The sequence below is a fragment of the Primulina eburnea genome, chromosome 1 (genome assembly GCF_022965805.1).
Source record: "Primulina eburnea isolate SZY01 chromosome 1, ASM2296580v1, whole genome shotgun sequence".
Classification (NCBI taxonomy): Eukaryota; Viridiplantae; Streptophyta; class Magnoliopsida; order Lamiales; family Gesneriaceae; genus Primulina; species Primulina eburnea.
The window spans coordinates 503663-522092 of record NC_133101.1 but is presented as its reverse complement, the minus strand read 5'-3'; the positions used below and the strand labels follow the sequence as shown (position 1 = coordinate 522092).

The following is an 18430-nucleotide window of genomic DNA, read 5'->3' as shown; positions in this document are numbered from 1 at the left end:
GTCATTTTGTGATATGATACATAATTCTCTGTATACGTATACTAAAAACTCAAGCTACTTAAATTTGATTTGAGTTCAATTAAATTAAGCTCATGTCGAATTTTGAACGAGTTGTCACACGCACAAATTATCGTAACAAGAAATCTTTATAGTTGTAAATAGAGCGATCGAACCGTGGTGCTTGAGCTGCTGTGCGGTTTAAAAGATTTGAGTTGCATCATTACCACCAACTACAGCTTTTGGTAAAATGGCAAGAGCTCGGTCCTATAATTGGTATCAGAGCCAAGGTCACGGGTTTGATTCCCATTGATTGCAAGGAGTGTAATTGTTGGAAGGGAGACTATAAGTGCAATAATTGTCCTTGCTTGGTTGAGCGATCGAACCGTGATACTTTAACTGCGGTGTGGTTTAAAAGATTTGAGTTGCACCATTACCACCAGCTATAGCTTTTGATAAAGCGGCAAACGCTCGTACAATATGTGAATTTTTTTTAACTATATGTGCAATCTATATCTAAGTTCTTATAAAGCGTATAATATGATAAAAAATTAAACCTAGATAAATAACAAAATGATTCAAATTGTTTTTTAGAAAATCATATTTTTAAAAAAATTTATAATATAACTGATATTACGTGGTGCAACGCACGTGCATCACGCTAGTATATTTATAGATTTACAAAAATTAATCAGTTAACCATCTTGGTGTTTCCTTCGATTGTAATAGCCGAAATTAATCTAAACTGTCAGTGTTCAGTTTGATGAAAGAATGTTTCAAGAACTATCTATTACAATCTTTGGATTCAAAACAAAAGAGTCGTAAATACGACACGTTTTCCAGTTTTTTCCTTCTCTCAAACACCATTTCTGCTGTACCTAGTCGATACTAACAATCTCCGTACTTCTTCTTTTTTCTTTTTCCTGAAATGAATCTTTTGGGATACATGAATATCCAAGTATGGAGTTTCAAATCGACCCCAAAATTCAAGCTCAAAGTCACTTCATCATCTAAGAGCTCCAAATCTTATTAATTATCACTTCATTTTGCTTTTCTACACCAATGTATGCAATAGTGTTAGTCATTCATCTTTTGGTTTGATTCTCTTTGCTCTTGAATACAAGCAAACTCCAGCCAGAGCTACACCAGTCCCCAATGCATTTATCGGCGATACAAGCGTTCGGAAAAAGATTATTGAAGACACAATCACCACTACTCTCTTTACACAGTTTCCTACTGCATGAGTTACCGGTGATACCATTTGTAATATCATGTAAGAAACCTGCCCACAAATTAAAATTTCGTTAATAATATCATGCAGAAGATGATCAAGATTTACGGGCCAATATTTAGTTTTGTGTGAGAGTTCACCTGTTGGTACGTGTGGAAGCAGAAACCAGATAAAAAAGACCTTATACACAACTCTCTAACATTCAAACCTTGACTTGCCTGTATAAATAAAGATGATTAAGCAAAATAAAATAAATTTAAGAAATAAGGGAATTTTTTATATTTAAAAACGCCGATTTTTTCGATACATATATGTGTTTTAATGTGTGTGTTTCTTACAGCATATTGCAAGTATGAAGGAGTAAACTTGACACCATCCTGGAATATTGCAGCAGGTGCCAGAAGTAAAAATGAGATGATTGTTATGATAGAGAACAGATTAATGTTATCCAGGGTTCCCTGTCAAAATCAACCAAGAAGATTTGGAAACTCTTTCACCAAAGAACATGGGAGCAAAAGTTGTGATAAATATGATGGAACTTACCTCCATTTTAACCATTAGTTTTTTACTGAAGACATTTCGTGTTTGGTTTGTAAGATTTGAAGCCATTGCGCTGTTAAAACCTATCCTGTTAATATACAAAACATCATCATCAGGCAACAAATGAATGTTGAAAAATAATAAACCAAACCACAGTTTTGAAGAGATTCATACAATCATACCAGTTGAAAGAGGCCTCAGTGAACGATGCTAAAGCCACGCCACCAACAACCGGAACAAGAGAAGCAATAACCCATATAGAGGGACTCTGTGTGATCAAACTGAAAGTCAAATAACTTCAAATGATATAAAACTGCCGATTCTTAAGGAAGGAAAAACTATGAGGCAAAACAATGTGATGTCACGACATATAACTAAAAGCCCTTCTACCAAGAAGCTACTTGCTCAATGTATCCCTTGTTATTTCAGATTACAATCCACAATAACATTTTCTCAGCTGAAGAGAGATTAAAATTCAATGGTACGGGCAACAAAAAATGGCACGTTTACCTCTCCAAGAAACAGGGCAGCAAGCAGCACTGTGAAGAAAGGTTCCATTGCTTTGATCGTGTGTGTGAACGAAACAGTGACAGTTCCGATACTTATATTTGTTAAAAGATTTCCTGCTGTGTGTCCAAGAGCCAGTAGAAATATTGGTCCAAGCTAGACAAATGATGTTCATAATAAGCAAGAAGGTTGAGAAAACAACAGCCAAATGTTATGCAATTAAAACATAAAATTGAGATGCAGAATACGTACCTGAGACCGGCTTAGTTTTGGTGTTGGATGGAGTTTTAGTGCCCACATCAGAAATATGAGCACTGTTCCACAACCAAACTGGAATGCTGTTACCGTCGCAGGGAATGGATAAACCTTCAAAACCTAAGCTTCAAGAATCTAATATCAATATATTTTAGTTGGTTAAAAGTTTAAACTTCATGCGCACATAGATTAACAATCAAAATCCCAATATCATTTATGATTTACTGAGGCAAAGACTAACAGTTCGGCGGCCAGAAATAACAGGAGAACTCCGATCATGGACTTGAATAGGTGATCAAAAGAAAGAGATCGTTTTAGGGATTTACAAGAAGTACTGACTCCGTTAACCTCGGTCTGTTTTGGTGACTATGAATGTTTTAACTCATACGACGTTTTGAACGGCAAAACAAAATTTTTTAAACTTCTTGACATGAGAAAACGGTACTCCAACACTTAATAATCCAGAAACAGAGAAATGCATAAAAGAAAAGGGACCTGTTTGTTGTAGATGTTGAAGTATATGTTTAATAGATACCAGATTGCGAACATGCATCCAAGCTGTAATGTTTGTAACTTTCCATCAGTACTCATACCCTCATTAATGCCTTCTGCTGCTGATCTGACTTTAAACTCATACAACCTTTGGCTAGCCAATTTATATGCATTACTACAATCGTTCGGAAGTGAACTTGAAGGGAAGGAGAGATTATTGGCATTAGATAAATGGTGCGTTGATTTCAGAAAGCTTGCGTGAAAAATTGCTCCAAATCTGCAGTTGAATTTTTTAAATGGTTGGCTTAAAGATTTGATGAATGGCTTAGAAGGGGAAAGGGCCGATGCATAGCTCACCATTTTCTTGAAATCTGCTTAGGACAAATCAAAGGTGGTTAATCTGTGGATGTGTATACATCTTTTCTCCTAGCCAAGAAAATGGTTGTGTAGTGAAGCAAGATAATATCGTTTTTGTTGTTTCAGAAAGGTAAAGTCACGTGTGGTTTAGAATCAATTATACATAATTATCATTATAAGATGACAGAATTGTCATTATCTTTAGTAATTCTTCTTATATTTATTCCTTCTGATGCAGAGCTTGATTGAACGAATTAAATTGATTTTTCTTATACATTTTCATAAGATCGAAAACCGATAACTTAGTTTCGAAGAAATTGACGATATAACAAAAACAAGCCATGGTTGGTAGCGATGCAGCTCGAATCAAGAAATCGAAGTTTTGAAAGATCGACTGCTTAGTACCAGATAATTGATTGAGAACAATGTTTAAAAAGTATATATTATTTAAAATGTGTGGTCGAAGTGACTTCAACTCCGGAAATCTTGTGAAACACAGCAAAGCTCTCTGAAATTCTAGTTACCACTCATCCAATATGTGGACACACTATCGTGTGATTTTCAGCTCACTTGGATTCAAAACAAGATGGTCCCGTTGTACGGGACACATAAGCTTGCCCCAGGCAAAAAATATCATTATCACTTCCCTTGGTCATCTGTTAAACATTTCAAATTTTAAAATTTATAAAACGGTAATTCAAAAAATGGAAAATAATTAACAATTGGCTGTATACAAATACATTTGAAACTGGCTGAACATATTAGTTTACCTATTTGTGTGGGAGACTTCACAATTTTTCAGAAATTCAAGATAAAAAAATCACCATTAGATTGAGTGAATGGCTTAAAATCTCAAGCAAATGACAATTACCAAGCGTGTTTTACAGACCAACACCTCGTTTCCCTCCATAATCTTCTACAAAACTAAACTTCGAAGAAACACCTTAGTAGCCTTTCCAAAGGTAATTCGTCTGGCAGCCTGAATCGGTGAAGTCTCCTACTCATGTTTGAAAGGGATATCGCTAAAAGGGGGCCAACTAGCAATCCTGTTACGATATTTTCCTTCTGCATTCGATCCAGTATAAGTTGGAATTGCAGTGAAAGATGTAGTTTCTTTTCAGCCATTTAAAGTACTTATTTCAGGCCCTGGGCTTTGACTGTCCCAGCCTTTTAGCTCTAAGCATAGAAAAAAAAAGAAAAACGTTCTAATAGGACGGAAGACTGATCAGATACCTTGTCATTGTATACTCCCGCGGGTCGGAAGGCGGCGGGGGAAGGAGGGGGACACTGGGCGAAATTTATTCATAAAGTTGATGATAAAATCCATGGACGTTAATTCGCAGAATCTCAAGTCATACGAGAAACTCGGGTATAAGAAAACTTCACATTGTGCACTTGAGTCTGGCAAATGTCAAATAACCCGTATGACCTCTTGCCTCACCACTTCGTTTTGCCATGATAGAGCGAGGAAAAGAATTCTCCACCCCATTTGCTCCACGCTGCCTCTTCTTGCAACTCTTCATAGCTGATAGACATTCATCATTATCCTCCCAGCTCCTCAAGGAAGCTTCTCGAACTTCATATGTGTGGAGAAGCACTTCAAATGTTCTTATATCTGAAAAATCAAAACCAAGCATAAGCGCCAATATAACATAGCATGATAAATAGCCTATAACATGAAAATAATCACTGAATTCTCCACCAGAATCAAACTCCCAAAAAACTTACCAGTGAAGTCTACTCTGAGTGTCTCACAGGATCTCTGTACTTGTTCGATGCAAGGAGAGAAGGAACACAAAACCCCATCTTGCTTCAGCATTTTCGCAGCTGACGGGATGGCCAACCATGGTTGAGGCAGGTCAAGAAAAATGGAGTCTGCCTGCGCTGAATATTCATCAGGAAAACCCTCACCCTGTATATCTCTCACACCGATGCTCACCAAACTACTTAATCCGTTACTATCAAAATCCTCCCTGCAGTGAGAAATATGAAAATTTTGCTAAAATATAGATGATACACATACCTTCACTCCACCAGTCAAGAGTCATCCATCAAGTGTAAAATGTACAAGGTCCCTTTAATATTAACAAACTTTATCACCGTGATTACGTGCCTAGGTTCAGTTAATGCTCATCAACAAGTGAAAATTTCTAACAAACTCTGCCGCGTAGACAAGATCCAATTACCAAGCATAACAAAAAAATTCTTGGTTTTGAAGAATCCGATCAGATTTTTAATCCCTAATGAATCCTATGAACAGGATCTGTTGAGCAGTGAAGAAAAAATTATTTGTAAAATGAGCTCTTTTGTGCTTTCTACTATAATTAACAAAACATAACTTTGGATACTGACAATTCCTTAAAACACCATGAAATCCCATAATTTGAGCAACACTATGGAATTAAAAAAGAAAATCAAATAATAATTACTCTCAAGACACCTCACCTAGATGAGGCTGCCCTCTGTTCATGAAAATCAAATGTATAAACATGTCCATTTGGCGCAACTGCACGAGCGAGCGACGTAGTCAACGATCCACTTCCAGTTCCCGACTCAAGCACCACACAACCCGGAACAATCTCCAAGTACATCACCACAAAACTGATATCAGCAATGTACAAAATCTGAGTTCTGTGGCTTAAAACCAGGGTCCATAACTCTGGAGTTGGAGATAACAAGTACACAAATCCACCCTTATTGCTTAGCACCTTTGATCCAAAGTGTTTTCCGATCCAATCTGAATGCTTAAACATACCAAATCGGTTCTGCAATACGCCATTTTCCAAAACCTTTACGGCCTTCATTCTATCGTGTCTCTCATATACTATAACCAAATCTCCATAGCTTATGCAACGGTTATTGGATAATTTATCGGTGGGATCGAGCGCCAACATTCTGAGGTACAAAACCGAAAATTATGTGGAATCAGCAGGGCAGATTACGGTTAATGAGATCCTACCCACGTGGGCATTGCCTCCATGAGAGGATAGATGGCCAAGATCTTACCAATCATACAATTTCAGAAAAAAAAAAAGTGGGTCCTACATATGCATGGACAAATCTTGACCATCCATTCTATCATGGGGCAATGCCCGCATAGATAAGATGAAATAAACCGGCAGATTACCTTACTCGGAAATCCCATATTTCCTAAGATATACGGATGAACAAAACTAGACACTTTATATAATACCTGGGTTCCACCGATTTCTGTAGCTGAAATTTCACTTTAAACCTCAAGAAAGTTACAATAAACTAGCAATACGGTATCCAAACAGTAAATGTTCAACTCTTTCAAATCGCCAAGCAACGCATTCAAACTATAAACCGTCCACACAATTCTTATCGAACTTAAAAGCACGAAATCGAGTTTTACCTCAAATTCTATGGCGTGGAGATAGTTTTCTTCTCTGTGGGTGCGGAAGCGTTGGTGGTGGTGAGGGTTTTCCAATAACGATGGATTCGGGGGACGAGCCCAAAGCTCAAGGCCCAAGAAAAAATATATAGATTATCCTAGAGGCCCGTTCGGTGTGCTGGATGATCCCATATTTAAAGCCCATCCAAACTTGCTTGATGTAGCGTCTCATCCTACACAATCAGAGATATCAAAACCAACCAACGAGGTGGACCAGTTCTCAATCTGCCACAACTTGTCATTTGGTGGAGCCGGATGGGTCGATCCGCCATATCCATGGCTTGAGATATTGTCCATCTAACTTGTCTATTTGACTGAACTGATAACCTGTCAATTTTTAGTTATGTTTGACAAATTGATTTGCTACCAGCACAAACCTAGCATTTGATGGATTGGCTCGTCATTTGAGTGGATTAAAAAATTATCGATTCAACTCGCTTATTTAGCGAGATGGGATGAATCAACCCGATGAACCTAATACAGTTTGACAATTCTATATACAGTTTCTTGGAGGAGGTGCAGAAATTACAAAACTGGTCATAGGTGGAAATTGGATGAGTAGGGATAGTGTTATTATCGTAACTTACACAAATTAAGCAAAATTATTTTACCAAACACTGTATCTTTTATTATGTCTTTAGATAGATATATTCGGTGCTTGAGATAAGGACTAGATTACATTTTTATCCAATGACACGGGTTCAAATTTTATACATCTCTAGTAAAAAGTTGTATTGGCGGCGGATGATTTATCCCAGGTGGAATGATATTATCCCCGGTCTGCATAGAGGTAATGATTATCAAACGAGAGATATTTGTTTCATCTCACTTTGAAAAAAAGAAAATGGAAAAACCAAAGAACAATTTTTTTTTTTTTTTTTCTCGTGGGGTTCGAATCTCTGCTTTTTCCCCGCCACAGAGAGGTCTTGGCCCGTGGCGCAACTTTTTGCCCTCCTCGAAAAATAAATTAAAAATTTTGAAAGCCAAGGAACTCATTATTGGTAGCAACGGCAATTCACAGACATTAATTAAATAGTTATGTTTCAGTCATCAATTTGATTGTTGGGTGAGTGAAATCAATTTTTTGTGAAACATATTTATTTATACACATATTTATTTATATTATTCACCTATATTTAAGTATATCCAAAGAAGACACATTTAGCCACATACAACACGACACAAAAACCTTGACAAAGTACCAACTGCTTGGAGATGAGAACAATCATGTCTTCCATTAAAACACATTATTGTGTCCTAACTAACTTCCAGATTGCTAGACATTCAACTGTTTTTCACACTAGTGGTCGAACACCAACTATGAAAAGGTGAAGTACTGTATTGATACAAACCTATGACCAGACTGTGTATAACACCTAACTCGCTTGTTAGAAGGATTATTTATTGATTGACTTGGCATCACTCCACAAAATCAAGGATATAGAACTCCCATATATAAACAGTACACACTGAGTCGAAACGAATGCTTCACCTAGCTCTTTTGTAAAAAGCATAAGCCAAAGCAACAGTGACTACTGCACCAGCTATAGCAACAGTTGTGAGAACATGGCGCTGCTCCAATTTACTTGTCCAGCAAGAGAGTCCTCCCATTTTGTTCTTATCCTGTTTCTGCTCAGTGCTCTCATCTCTACAGCAAGAGAATCCATTAGCACCTTGACAACAGCTTGCAGATCTTTGTACATTCTCTTCAATGGCATTCTCTTGAGGCTGGATTACATTGTTCGGCACAGCTGTCCCATTAGCTAACTTCAATTCGACTTTTTCTGTTTCTTTAACCTTTGTGACCATTTGGCCCCTACAGTTAGATAATGGTAAATTTGTCAGTCGCGAATTGCATAATTCCGTAATGACAATTATTAATTCCCTTTTCACTTGCAACACGATTTTCACTACTTGTACATAGGTTTATATAATTAATTAATCATCAGAGTCAAAGCAAAATACTCTCAGTCTAGGAACAGCAAAAGTTCCCCGAGCAGATAGTTGAGAAGAAAATCTTAATGCATGTAAACAGTACGTTTATCAATCGGATTCATTTGGGTTTTAGTGAGACTAGCAAAATTCAGTAGAATTTCATCATCAGTAGGATAGACTGAAAGCAAATAATGTCTAATTGAACTCATCAAAAAGGTGGACACCAATAATTACCTGGTTCAGTTACTATTTTAAAACAATATTTTAGTATATATTGGAGATTATGACAAAATCATTTAGAGATGATAGATTGATTGTTTGAATCTTTATTCATACCTTTTAAGCCTCTAAATTGACAATGTCAAACTCTAAAACTTCTAACTTCTGCCAAGTCTCAGGAAGTAAACTCTAGTATGTCAATTGGATATTTGCAGAATATTAAGGCAAATTATCCATTGGATGGAAAAACTATCTCAAGTAGTCTCAATTTGTGCAGACATATTTGAAAGGAAAAGGAAGACTCAGTCACCTTGTGGGCAATGGACCGAAAAAAGGTGAGAAAGGCTTTGAAACATGAGATGAAGCTGACTCTATGGTTATTTCATGGTTGTGGGACTCAATGGATCTGAGAATCAGTGACACAGTTATGTTCCTGACTTTTGCTAAAGCCATATGGGATCAGCCTGTCGAACCTATTCCAAAGCTAGAAACATTGCTCATGTTTTTTAAACAAAAGTCAAAGTAGGAGTACTCAAGCAGATAAACAATTTGTCACTTAGTATGCGATTCAATTGCAAAACTAATGGCAGGAACTTGACCACTACAGAATCACTAAAATGAAGGACCCTCAAGATGCAACTACTCTCAGAAACTTTATTGATAAAGACAGAGTCCATGATTTTTTGGCTGGATTAATCTGAATTTGATTAGGACGGAGCTCAAATTCTTGGGAAGGATGAAGTTGCATCATTGGAATAAACAATTTCCTTAATACAAGAAGAAGAGAGTAGAAGAAGTGTATGCTTGAAGTCCAGAATTCGAATGGTTCAGCTATGGTGGCAATAAAATCAGAATTTTCACATCAAAAAAAAGGGAAAAGAATGACAGACTAAAGCTCCCGGACGTGAGAATGAGAAAGAACTTTGGTGCTCCTATTGGCAAATTTGAAGCAGATTGACCTCAAGGAAGAAATTGAAATACTCAAAGGGATGATCAAATCCCTTGAAAAGGCTGGTGGGGATAACTATGGAAACTGCTCCTTGGCACTTTCAGGTAAGTACCCAATCTCTCTAGGGTAAATGTCTCCGATAAAGCTATTAGAAATTCATGAATGATAGACGCCAGAGCCACTGATCACATGGCACACTCTTCTCTTATATCCACTACTTACACACCTTGTCCTAGTAATTGGAAAATAACCATAGCTGATGGTTCTCTTAAAACTGTGGCTGAAATTGGCGACGTGTTTGTTAGTAAAGTACTTACATTAAGAAATGTGTTCCATGTGCCTAAGCTCTCCAAGAACCTAATATCCATCCAAAAGCTTTTACATCTGATATGAATTGTAACGTCCTCTTTTATTTTTCGCTTTGTGTTTCTTAGGACCGGGGTTCGAGGAGGAAGATTGGACTAGCTAAGAAGGCGAATGGACTTTATATCTTGAAGAAACTGGCCCCGGTGAAACAGCTTCATCATTTTTCTCTTCTTCATCGAATAAAAATAGCATCTGGCTCCAACATTTTAGATTAGGGCACCTATCCTTTGGTGTTTTGAAGGTTATGTTTCCGTCTTTGTTCAAGGGTTTAGAAAATAAACACCTTCACTGTGATGTGCGTGAGTTTGCTAAACACAAGCGTGATTCCTTTCCAATAAGTAATAAATGTTCAGTTCTTTTCTGTCTAATTTACAGTGATAGATGGGACCCTCCAATATTTTGAATATTGCAGGATCTCATTGGTTTGTATTGTTTGTGGATGATTGCATCCGAATTTCTTGGAGTTTTCTTCTCAAATATAAGAGTGAAATCAGCGATGTGTTTCAAATTTTTCATAACATAATCCAGAACTAATTTGGGGTGAAAATACCAAACCCTATCCCCATATTTTGGAAAAAAAATAAACCATTCATGAGTCCTCGTGTGTTAATATTCCACAACAGAATATAGTAGCAGAACGCAAGAATGGTCATCTTTTAGCCACCACTCGAGCACTTCTCTTTCAAAAGAATGTCCCAAAAAATTATTGGGAAGAAGCAGTATGAACCGCTTCTTAAATTATAAATCGATTGCCCTTCTAGCGTCTTGGGATTTAAATCACCATTGTAAATTCTCTCTCGATTTTATCCATAAAATCATGCAAATAATCTAATCCCGCAAGTCTTCGGGTGCATTGCGTTTGTCCACATTCATAGTCAAAACAGGGGGAAACTTGACCCTAGAGCTCTTAAGTGTATCTTCTTGGGATACTCAACCACCAAGAAAGGATACAAGTGTTACCATCCACCTACAAAAAGGTTTTTGTCTCAGTTGATGCCACCTTTGATGAACAAAATTCTTATTTCAGCCAGCCTCATTCCCAGAACGAGTACCTATACTCTCTCAATTATGACGATAGGGATGCATTCTTGTTGGACTTACCTTCAGCCAACTTCCCTCCAACAGTGATTGATTCACCATCTTCTTCCAACAGCCTACCTGAACACATGCATTTTAACCAGGTTTACTCGAGGAGGAGGAAGCTCGACACAGATCTTGACGAGTCCAAGAATCCTCTCCCAATTCTGCAACTGAGGTATGTTCTGAACCAGATATCTCAGCCTCGCTATCTATCCAGACTAATTTACTCATTGATTTTAGCAAGTTAAACATTATTGATATCCTCACACAGTCACATTTAATAATATAGTATAGATTACCTATGGCCAAATATATTACCTTAAAAAAAAATTCACCTTCACATAGGAGTTTTTTAACTAGTTAAACATTATTGATATTCATAATTCTTTATATGAGACTTTATCTAATGAGAATTGGAGACTTGCTATGAAACATGAAATGCAGGCACTTGAAAAATATCAAACTTGGGAGATCACTAACTTACCACCGGGAAAGAAAGTTGTGGGATGCAAATGGGTGTATACAGTGAAATATAATCTTTTGGTTCCTTAGAAAGATACAAAGCCAGACTCTTTTGCAACTTATGGTGTATTATCAAGAAACCTTGGCTCTAGTTGTCAAGATGAATACAGTCCGAACTTTACTATCTCTCGCTGCCAAATTCAACTGGAGCCTTGATCAATTTCACGTTAAGAATGCCTTCTTAAATGGCACCATGAAGAAAGAAATTTACATGGAGATTCCACCAGGATTTAAGGAATTGAGAGAAGCAATAAAGTTTGCAAGATAAAAAAAGCTTTATATTGTCTCAAACAATCACCTAGAGCATGGTTTGGAAGATTTGCACAAGTAATGCTCAAGTCGGGGTACAAGCAAAGTCAAGGAGATCATACACTCTTGTCCAAGCATTCAAATTCTAGAGTCACAATTCTCCTAGTGTATGTTGATGACATAATTGTAACTATGAACGATAAGAACAAAAAACAGATCTTAAGAATATGTTTGGCAAAGGAGTTCGAAATAAAAGAGAATATGTTTGGCAAAGGAGTTTGAAATAAAAGAACTTGGAAGATCGAAATACTTTCTTGGAATTGAAGTAGCACGTTCCAACAAGGGCATCTTTATTTTTCACAACATAAATTTGTCACAGATTTATTGAAGGAGACTGGGATGTTGACTTGCAAGCCAGCCCAAGGCCCCAAACTCCAATTGAAATCAACCATGAGCTTGGAGACTTAAATGAAAATCCTCTTGTTGAAAAAGAAATGTATCAACGGCTGGTAGTCAAACGCATATATCTATTTCACATACGACCAGATATCGCATATGCAGTGAGCATTGAGCCAATTTATGCATAATCTAAGGGAGGGACATTTACAAGCAGAGCATAGAATTTTAGACTATCTTAAGACAAGTCCTGGCAAGGGAGTTTCGTTTAAAAGAAATACAGGATTGAGCATTGAAGCATACATGATGCTGATTATGCATGGTCACCTGTGAATAGAAGATCTCCTTCCGGATATTGCACTTTTCTCGGAGGAAATCTTGTAACATGGAGGAGTAAGAAACAAAGTGTAGTGACAAGATCAATCACAGAAGAAGAGTTTAGGGAAATGGCCTTGGGAATATGTGAATTGCTATGGATCAAGACAATTCTTGATGATCTCAAAATCAAATGGCAAGAACCTATAAATTATTCTGATCAACATCGTCCATAATACGGTGCAACATGATATAACAAAGCATGTAGAAGTGAATAGATAATTTATAAAAGAGAAGATTGATAGCAAACTTATTTGTACTCCATATGTTCCTACTAATAGGCAACTTGTTGACGTGCTCACCAAAGGACTCAACACCGCAGCTTTTCAAGACATAATTTGCAAGCTGGGAATGGAAGACCCATATCAACCATCTCGAGGGGTGGCGTTACAGATTATGATAAAATCAATTAGGGATGCTAGATTGATTGTTTAATCTTTAAATTGATGTGTATATTAGATTAACGTAGATTAGGGGATTGTGTGTATCAAACAGATTGTGTAATGACCCGAATTCTTATTTTGAATGAAATATTAATTAAGAGATAATTAATGAGTTGTTAATTTAGTATTATTAAGGAATTGATAATTCCGCTGTTTAGTTGTTGGTATTAAGTTTAATGTTGCATGTTTATTAGTCTGTTTAGTAGTGGCTCGGGTAAGGGCGCTACATTTGGTGGTATCAGAGCATGCAAAGATTTTTGGGACATTAGTTATTCTGTTTTGAGGATTTAGAAGTTGATTTTAGTTTCCTTTCAGATGTCAGGAGATGGAAGCAGTCACGGTAGTGTGGGACATGGCCGTTATGGCGACGATGAGGCTGGTCGAGAACATCGTCGTAGAGATCGTGACGGAAGGCGTCACCGAGATCATGATGAAAGGAGACGTAGGAACCGTGTCAACATTATGGATTTCATGAAGATTGGACCTCCACCGTTGACCGGAGACGAGAATGCTGATGTTGCTGAAGCTTGGGTCGATATCATAGTGTGCCAACAAGTATAGTCAGTGATAGAGATCCACGCTTTACCTCAAGGTTCTGGGGAAGTTTTCAAAAAGCGTTGGGAACGACATTGAGTCTGAGTACTGCCTATCATCCAGAGACCGATGGTCAGTCTGAGAGGACTATTCAGACACTCAAGGACATGTTGCGTGCTTGTGCTTTGGATTTTGGACCAGCATGGCATGATCATCTGCCGCTTGTGGAGTTTGCATATAACAATAGCTACCACAGTAGCATTGGTATGGCTCCGTTCGAAGCATTGTATGGTAGACGTTGTCGTACTCCTTTGTTTTGGGACGAAGTAGGAGAACGACAAGTGCAAGGACCTGAATTAGTGCAACAAGCGATTGACGTAGTGGAATTGATCAAGAAGAGAATTAAAACTGCACAAGATCGTCAATCGAGTTATGCGAATACCAAGCGTAGACCTCTACAGTTTCAGTCAGGGGAAAAAGTTTTCCTTAAAGTTTCACCGTTCCGCAGGGTGATGAGATTTGGACTCAAGGGAAAATTAGCCCCAAGATTCATCGGACCTTTTGAGATCTTGGAATGTGTTGGAAATTTGGCGTATCGATTGGCTTTACCGCCGTATTTGTCCAGCATTCATAATGTCTTTCATGTATCGTTGCTACGACGGTATGTAGCAGATGAGTCGCACGTTCTTAGTCCGACAGACGTTCAACTTGAAGAAGACTTGACTTATGTCGAGCAGCCGCTTTTAATCATGGGTAGGAAAGAGAAAAAGCTCAGAAACAAGACCATTCCACTTGTTCTAGTGCAATGGCAACGCCGAGGTACTGCAGAAGCGACTTGGGAGTTAGAGAGTCGTATGCGCTCAGAGTATCCTCATTTGTTTTGAGTTGTATTTTATTCCGTTGTATTGTACTTCAGTTTTGATTTCGAGGACGAAATCTTTGTAAGGAGGGGAGGATGTAATGACCCGAATTCTTATTTTGAATGAAATATTAATTAAGAGATAATTAATGAGTTGTTAATTTAGTATTATTAAGGAATTGATAATTCGGGTTTAAGTTGTTGGTATCCACCGAATTTTAAATGGATAACCCGACCTACTTCGGATTACATTATCTCGAGAAATCCAACTAGACCAATGAGATTCTGACACGTGGCAGATAAGATTGGTTCGGATTTTCTGAAATAGTGCGGATGCAGCCTATAAATGGAAGCCGATTCTTTTGTTTCCTTCACCGTATTCTTCAGAGAGAGTTCTAGTTGTACCTTAGGTTTTCTAGCCAGTTTCTAGGGCACTTTGGTGTCAGGAAGTTTCGGAGCTAGTGTCGACTCGAGGAGGGTCGGTGTACTGAGATCGAGACATCATCAGCGGGCTGACGACGGACGCAGGTATAATCCTAAATCCTTATATAGTGATTTAAGGATCATAGGGAGATCTTTGTAGCATGTTTGATCTGGTTTGTTAGTGATTTCATTATGTTGGTATTGTCTAGATTCAGAGCTTTCTGTCAGATTGTTTTAGTGAGGTACGTGATGTACTGACTGAGATATCCAAGCGTAGTATACACACTTATATGCTGCATATTTATCTGTTGCATGATACATGTTTTACTGCTTTGGCATATTATGCATGACATATCATGTTGAGCCTGATATCTTTTGAGATATACCTCGTTTGTTGGGGCCGCTCAGCCCTATTCTGTATTGTGGACGATGGGGCATCGAGAGCTACAGTGTCCGACGGGACCCACGGGCTCTGATGACCTGGACATTGCAGGTCCACGTCTTGATGATGAGTGTGGGAGCCAAAACATGCCTAGGGCAGATCAGAGACTACACACTCAGGCGTCTCTAGACTGAGCATGAGATTCTTGACTTGATCCCTGATAGCCGAGCATATTGCATTTTGCATGCATCATATCAGTTTGTATACTCGTACATTCTCGTATTGGGCGATTGTCGCTCACGTCCTTGTTTTCATCTTTGGCACCTCATTCCACGGGGCAGGTCTTAGGTTGGACGGTTCGGACGACCAGGGCAGTGGCTAGAGCAGTTGGGTTTTCGGTGGTGATCCAGTGGAAGTTTTCTGTGGTTTATCGTTTTCTCGTTCAGGGTTATGTTTTGTATTTGTTATGGTTGTATTAATGTTTAAGACTGTCGTTATTGCTTTGTTTTCATTTGGGTTGTAAGATTGATTAAGTATTTGGTTTCCGCTGTTTAGTTGTTGGTATTAAGTTTAATGTTGCATGTTTATTAGTCTGTTTAGTAGTGGCTCGGGTAAGGGCGCTACAGATTGTCGGTAAACACAGACCTAAGCAACAGCATTTGCATAATGTGTTTATAAAAATTCATTTGCCAGTAACAAGTGAGAGTAGTTGTGAACCGAATTAAAGCCTTCTAACAACATAAAATACAAGTAGATATCACTCTAGTTTTATTGTTTTAATTACCAAAACAAGAATAAAAATGCCGAATCAAAGGCAACAAAATTCCCTGCCAATGTATTCAAAGATGAGTTTGACCGAGAAAGCAGTTTATTAAATAGCTTCAGTAGCCAGTGAAGAATGACTAAACCACATGCTACACAAATGACACACAATACACAAATTTAAAGTTAAAATCAGTTAGTCAGACCGAGCATCAATACAGAGTGAAAAAAATAAAAGCCTGTGTGTGAATTGGGAGAGAGAGATATGGTTATGTGGTATAAACATACCTCCAAATGCGGTCAATGACTTGACCCTTCACAATTTGCTGATCAAGCAATTCAACAACATCATTAGGGGTGACATAACCATACCTTCATAAAACAATGTGAGAAAATTCAAATGACGAAAAGATACGTGCAACGGATACAATATTACAAAAAATGCATCCAGAACATGTCCTATGCCAATACTCAAGGACAATAAAAACAAAAAGTGAAATGTATCCTCACCAGTTACCAACAATTTTTCCTTCAGGATCTGCACTAAAAGTAATCACGTTGCCTGCATATTTATGACCACCTACATGTGAGCAAGCAGTAACAAAAACCTGGTTCTTCAAATTCCTGTAATCAATCTCCTCTTTAAACTTTTCAATCAGAACTGGACCACAAACACCACATCTTCTGTCTCGGTTGTTATGAGCACACACAAACACATAAGAACCTGTTAACTCCTCCGGGATCCCAGATACCCAAGGATTGCCACTAACAAGCACATCATCAACAAAGCTATCTACATCTGAGTCTTTCAAGTCCCTTCAGTAAACGAAAAGATTTTAAGTGCCAGTAACAAATTAACAACATGACAATTGAGCAAGCCAACTTTAAAACAAAATCATAGCATCCTGATCAACCATAAACACCATTCATAAGGAATAAATTTTGATTATAGTAAGAAGAAATTGCCCCAATATATGACATGAAGCAAAAGGAAAATCGTATTTCGGGCCACTGATTTTACTTAATAAAGCCATAGGAAATTAGAGAATCCAAATATATCATGTGTGTGGAATAAAAGCAATCAAAACACATCTAACACCAAATACATGTATAAATATATTCCTAGCCCATAGCAATACCTCGCCTACTTAAAAAACAGAATGGTGGAAAACCATCAAAATAATTACCTGTATACGATCATGTCAGGAAAAATCATAACATCTCCATCCGATAGCTTCACATCATCGCCTCCCTCACATATCGTCAGCCTAGTCTACAAAAACCAAGTTCAACTCAGTAACACCCAAACGTATCACAAATGCATATCAGGAGCAAAGAATGGCGTAATGGATAATACTGTAAAAGCTAGTTAACTGAAGTATGCCTTTCGTTTTTCAATATTACTATCCATCGAATAGCTAATCCGAGTTCCAATACAAAAATACTGTGGAATCCGGTGTAAATGGATTCCGGATTTGATTTCACTCTCATTCCTCGAAGAGCTAATCCAAGATCCAACATCAAACGAAGCATAAATTCATATTCACACCTGCTGAGTAATTTCCAACAACTGCTAGCAGCAAACATATAGTCATGCGAATTCAATGTCATTTAATAAACCTGAACTTGGATGTCCTTTTTCCTAGCTTTGAGAGCGGAAGCAAGCAGCGTTGGTAGCGGATCGGATTCAGAATTCTCTACGTGAGAAGGCCACGAGTCGTGAGACTTGTAGCAGAGGAACAAATGACGTTCGTATGGGTTAACCGACCCGGCGAGGTTTTTCTGGTACATCTCCGCACGCTCGAAGCCGTATTTAGTGGTCTCCTCGTCGGCGGATGCGACGGTGGTGGAAAAACTCTCCGATTGTGCGGCCATAAGAGCTGACACTCGGAAGAAAATGCGGTGGTTACGTGCAAGAATTGGTCGACTCAGAGGAATTAGTCTGGGGGAGTGGAGAAGCACATATAATTGTGAGATTGAGGGGATAAATCGGGTCGGTTGAGCTACGCACAGGCGCATTTTCCTTCTTGTTGTGTAAAATATATTAATTTAAATCTTTGATTTTCAAATTAAATATTACTTTTACCTTTTATTTCTACAAAACTATTCCAGTGTCTACTTCTATTCATCTTGTTCTTGACT

General features: G+C 37.9%; 3 protein-coding genes across 8 annotated transcripts; all 3 read right to left on the bottom strand.

The window, feature by feature from the left end:
• Positions 1-756: 756 nt before the first annotated feature.
• LOC140829468 (phosphoenolpyruvate/phosphate translocator 2, chloroplastic-like) lies at positions 757-3492 on the bottom strand. 3 transcript variants are annotated; one of them, XM_073192765.1, is made up of 8 exons: positions 3026-3492; positions 2528-2650; positions 2279-2431; positions 1951-2036; positions 1772-1856; positions 1567-1686; positions 1369-1446; positions 757-1279 (listed from the first exon to the last, which is right to left on the bottom strand). In XM_073192765.1, the coding sequence occupies exons 1-8, from the start codon at positions 3380-3382 to the stop codon at positions 1079-1081; spliced, it is 1203 nt and encodes a 400-aa protein (XP_073048866.1). In that variant the 5' UTR covers positions 3383-3492; the 3' UTR covers positions 757-1078. The 3 variants fall into 3 exon arrangements, with proteins under 3 accessions (XP_073048866.1, XP_073048945.1, XP_073049006.1); XM_073192844.1 differs by having other exon boundaries at positions 3066-3308; XM_073192905.1 differs by having other exon boundaries at positions 2528-2665; positions 3026-3165.
• A 614-nt stretch (positions 3493-4106) lies between these two features.
• LOC140829635 (uncharacterized) lies at positions 4107-6939 on the bottom strand. Of its 4 annotated transcripts, none has more exons than XR_012117533.1 (5): positions 6756-6939; positions 5825-6274; positions 5108-5352; positions 4613-4994; positions 4107-4444 (listed from the first exon to the last, which is right to left on the bottom strand). XR_012117533.1 is itself a non-coding variant. In XM_073192972.1 (4 exons), the coding sequence occupies exons 2-4, from the start codon at positions 6271-6273 to the stop codon at positions 4762-4764; spliced, it is 927 nt and encodes a 308-aa protein (XP_073049073.1). In that variant the 5' UTR covers position 6274; positions 6756-6939; the 3' UTR covers positions 4107-4761. The 4 variants fall into 4 exon arrangements, 2 of the variants coding, with proteins under 2 accessions (XP_073049073.1, XP_073049137.1); XR_012117553.1 differs by having other exon boundaries at positions 4107-4425; XM_073192972.1 differs by having other exon boundaries at positions 4107-4994.
• Positions 6940-7946: 1007 nt separating this feature from the next.
• LOC140829404 (altered inheritance of mitochondria protein 32-like) lies at positions 7947-18316 on the bottom strand. Its single transcript, XM_073192648.1, has 5 exons — positions 17909-18316; positions 17476-17561; positions 16799-17104; positions 16577-16660; positions 7947-8610 (listed from the first exon to the last, which is right to left on the bottom strand). Exons 1-5 carry the CDS (start codon positions 18305-18307, stop codon positions 8283-8285), a joined length of 1203 nt encoding a protein of 400 aa, XP_073048749.1. The 5' UTR covers positions 18308-18316; the 3' UTR covers positions 7947-8282.
• Positions 18317-18430: the final 114 nt, after the last annotated feature.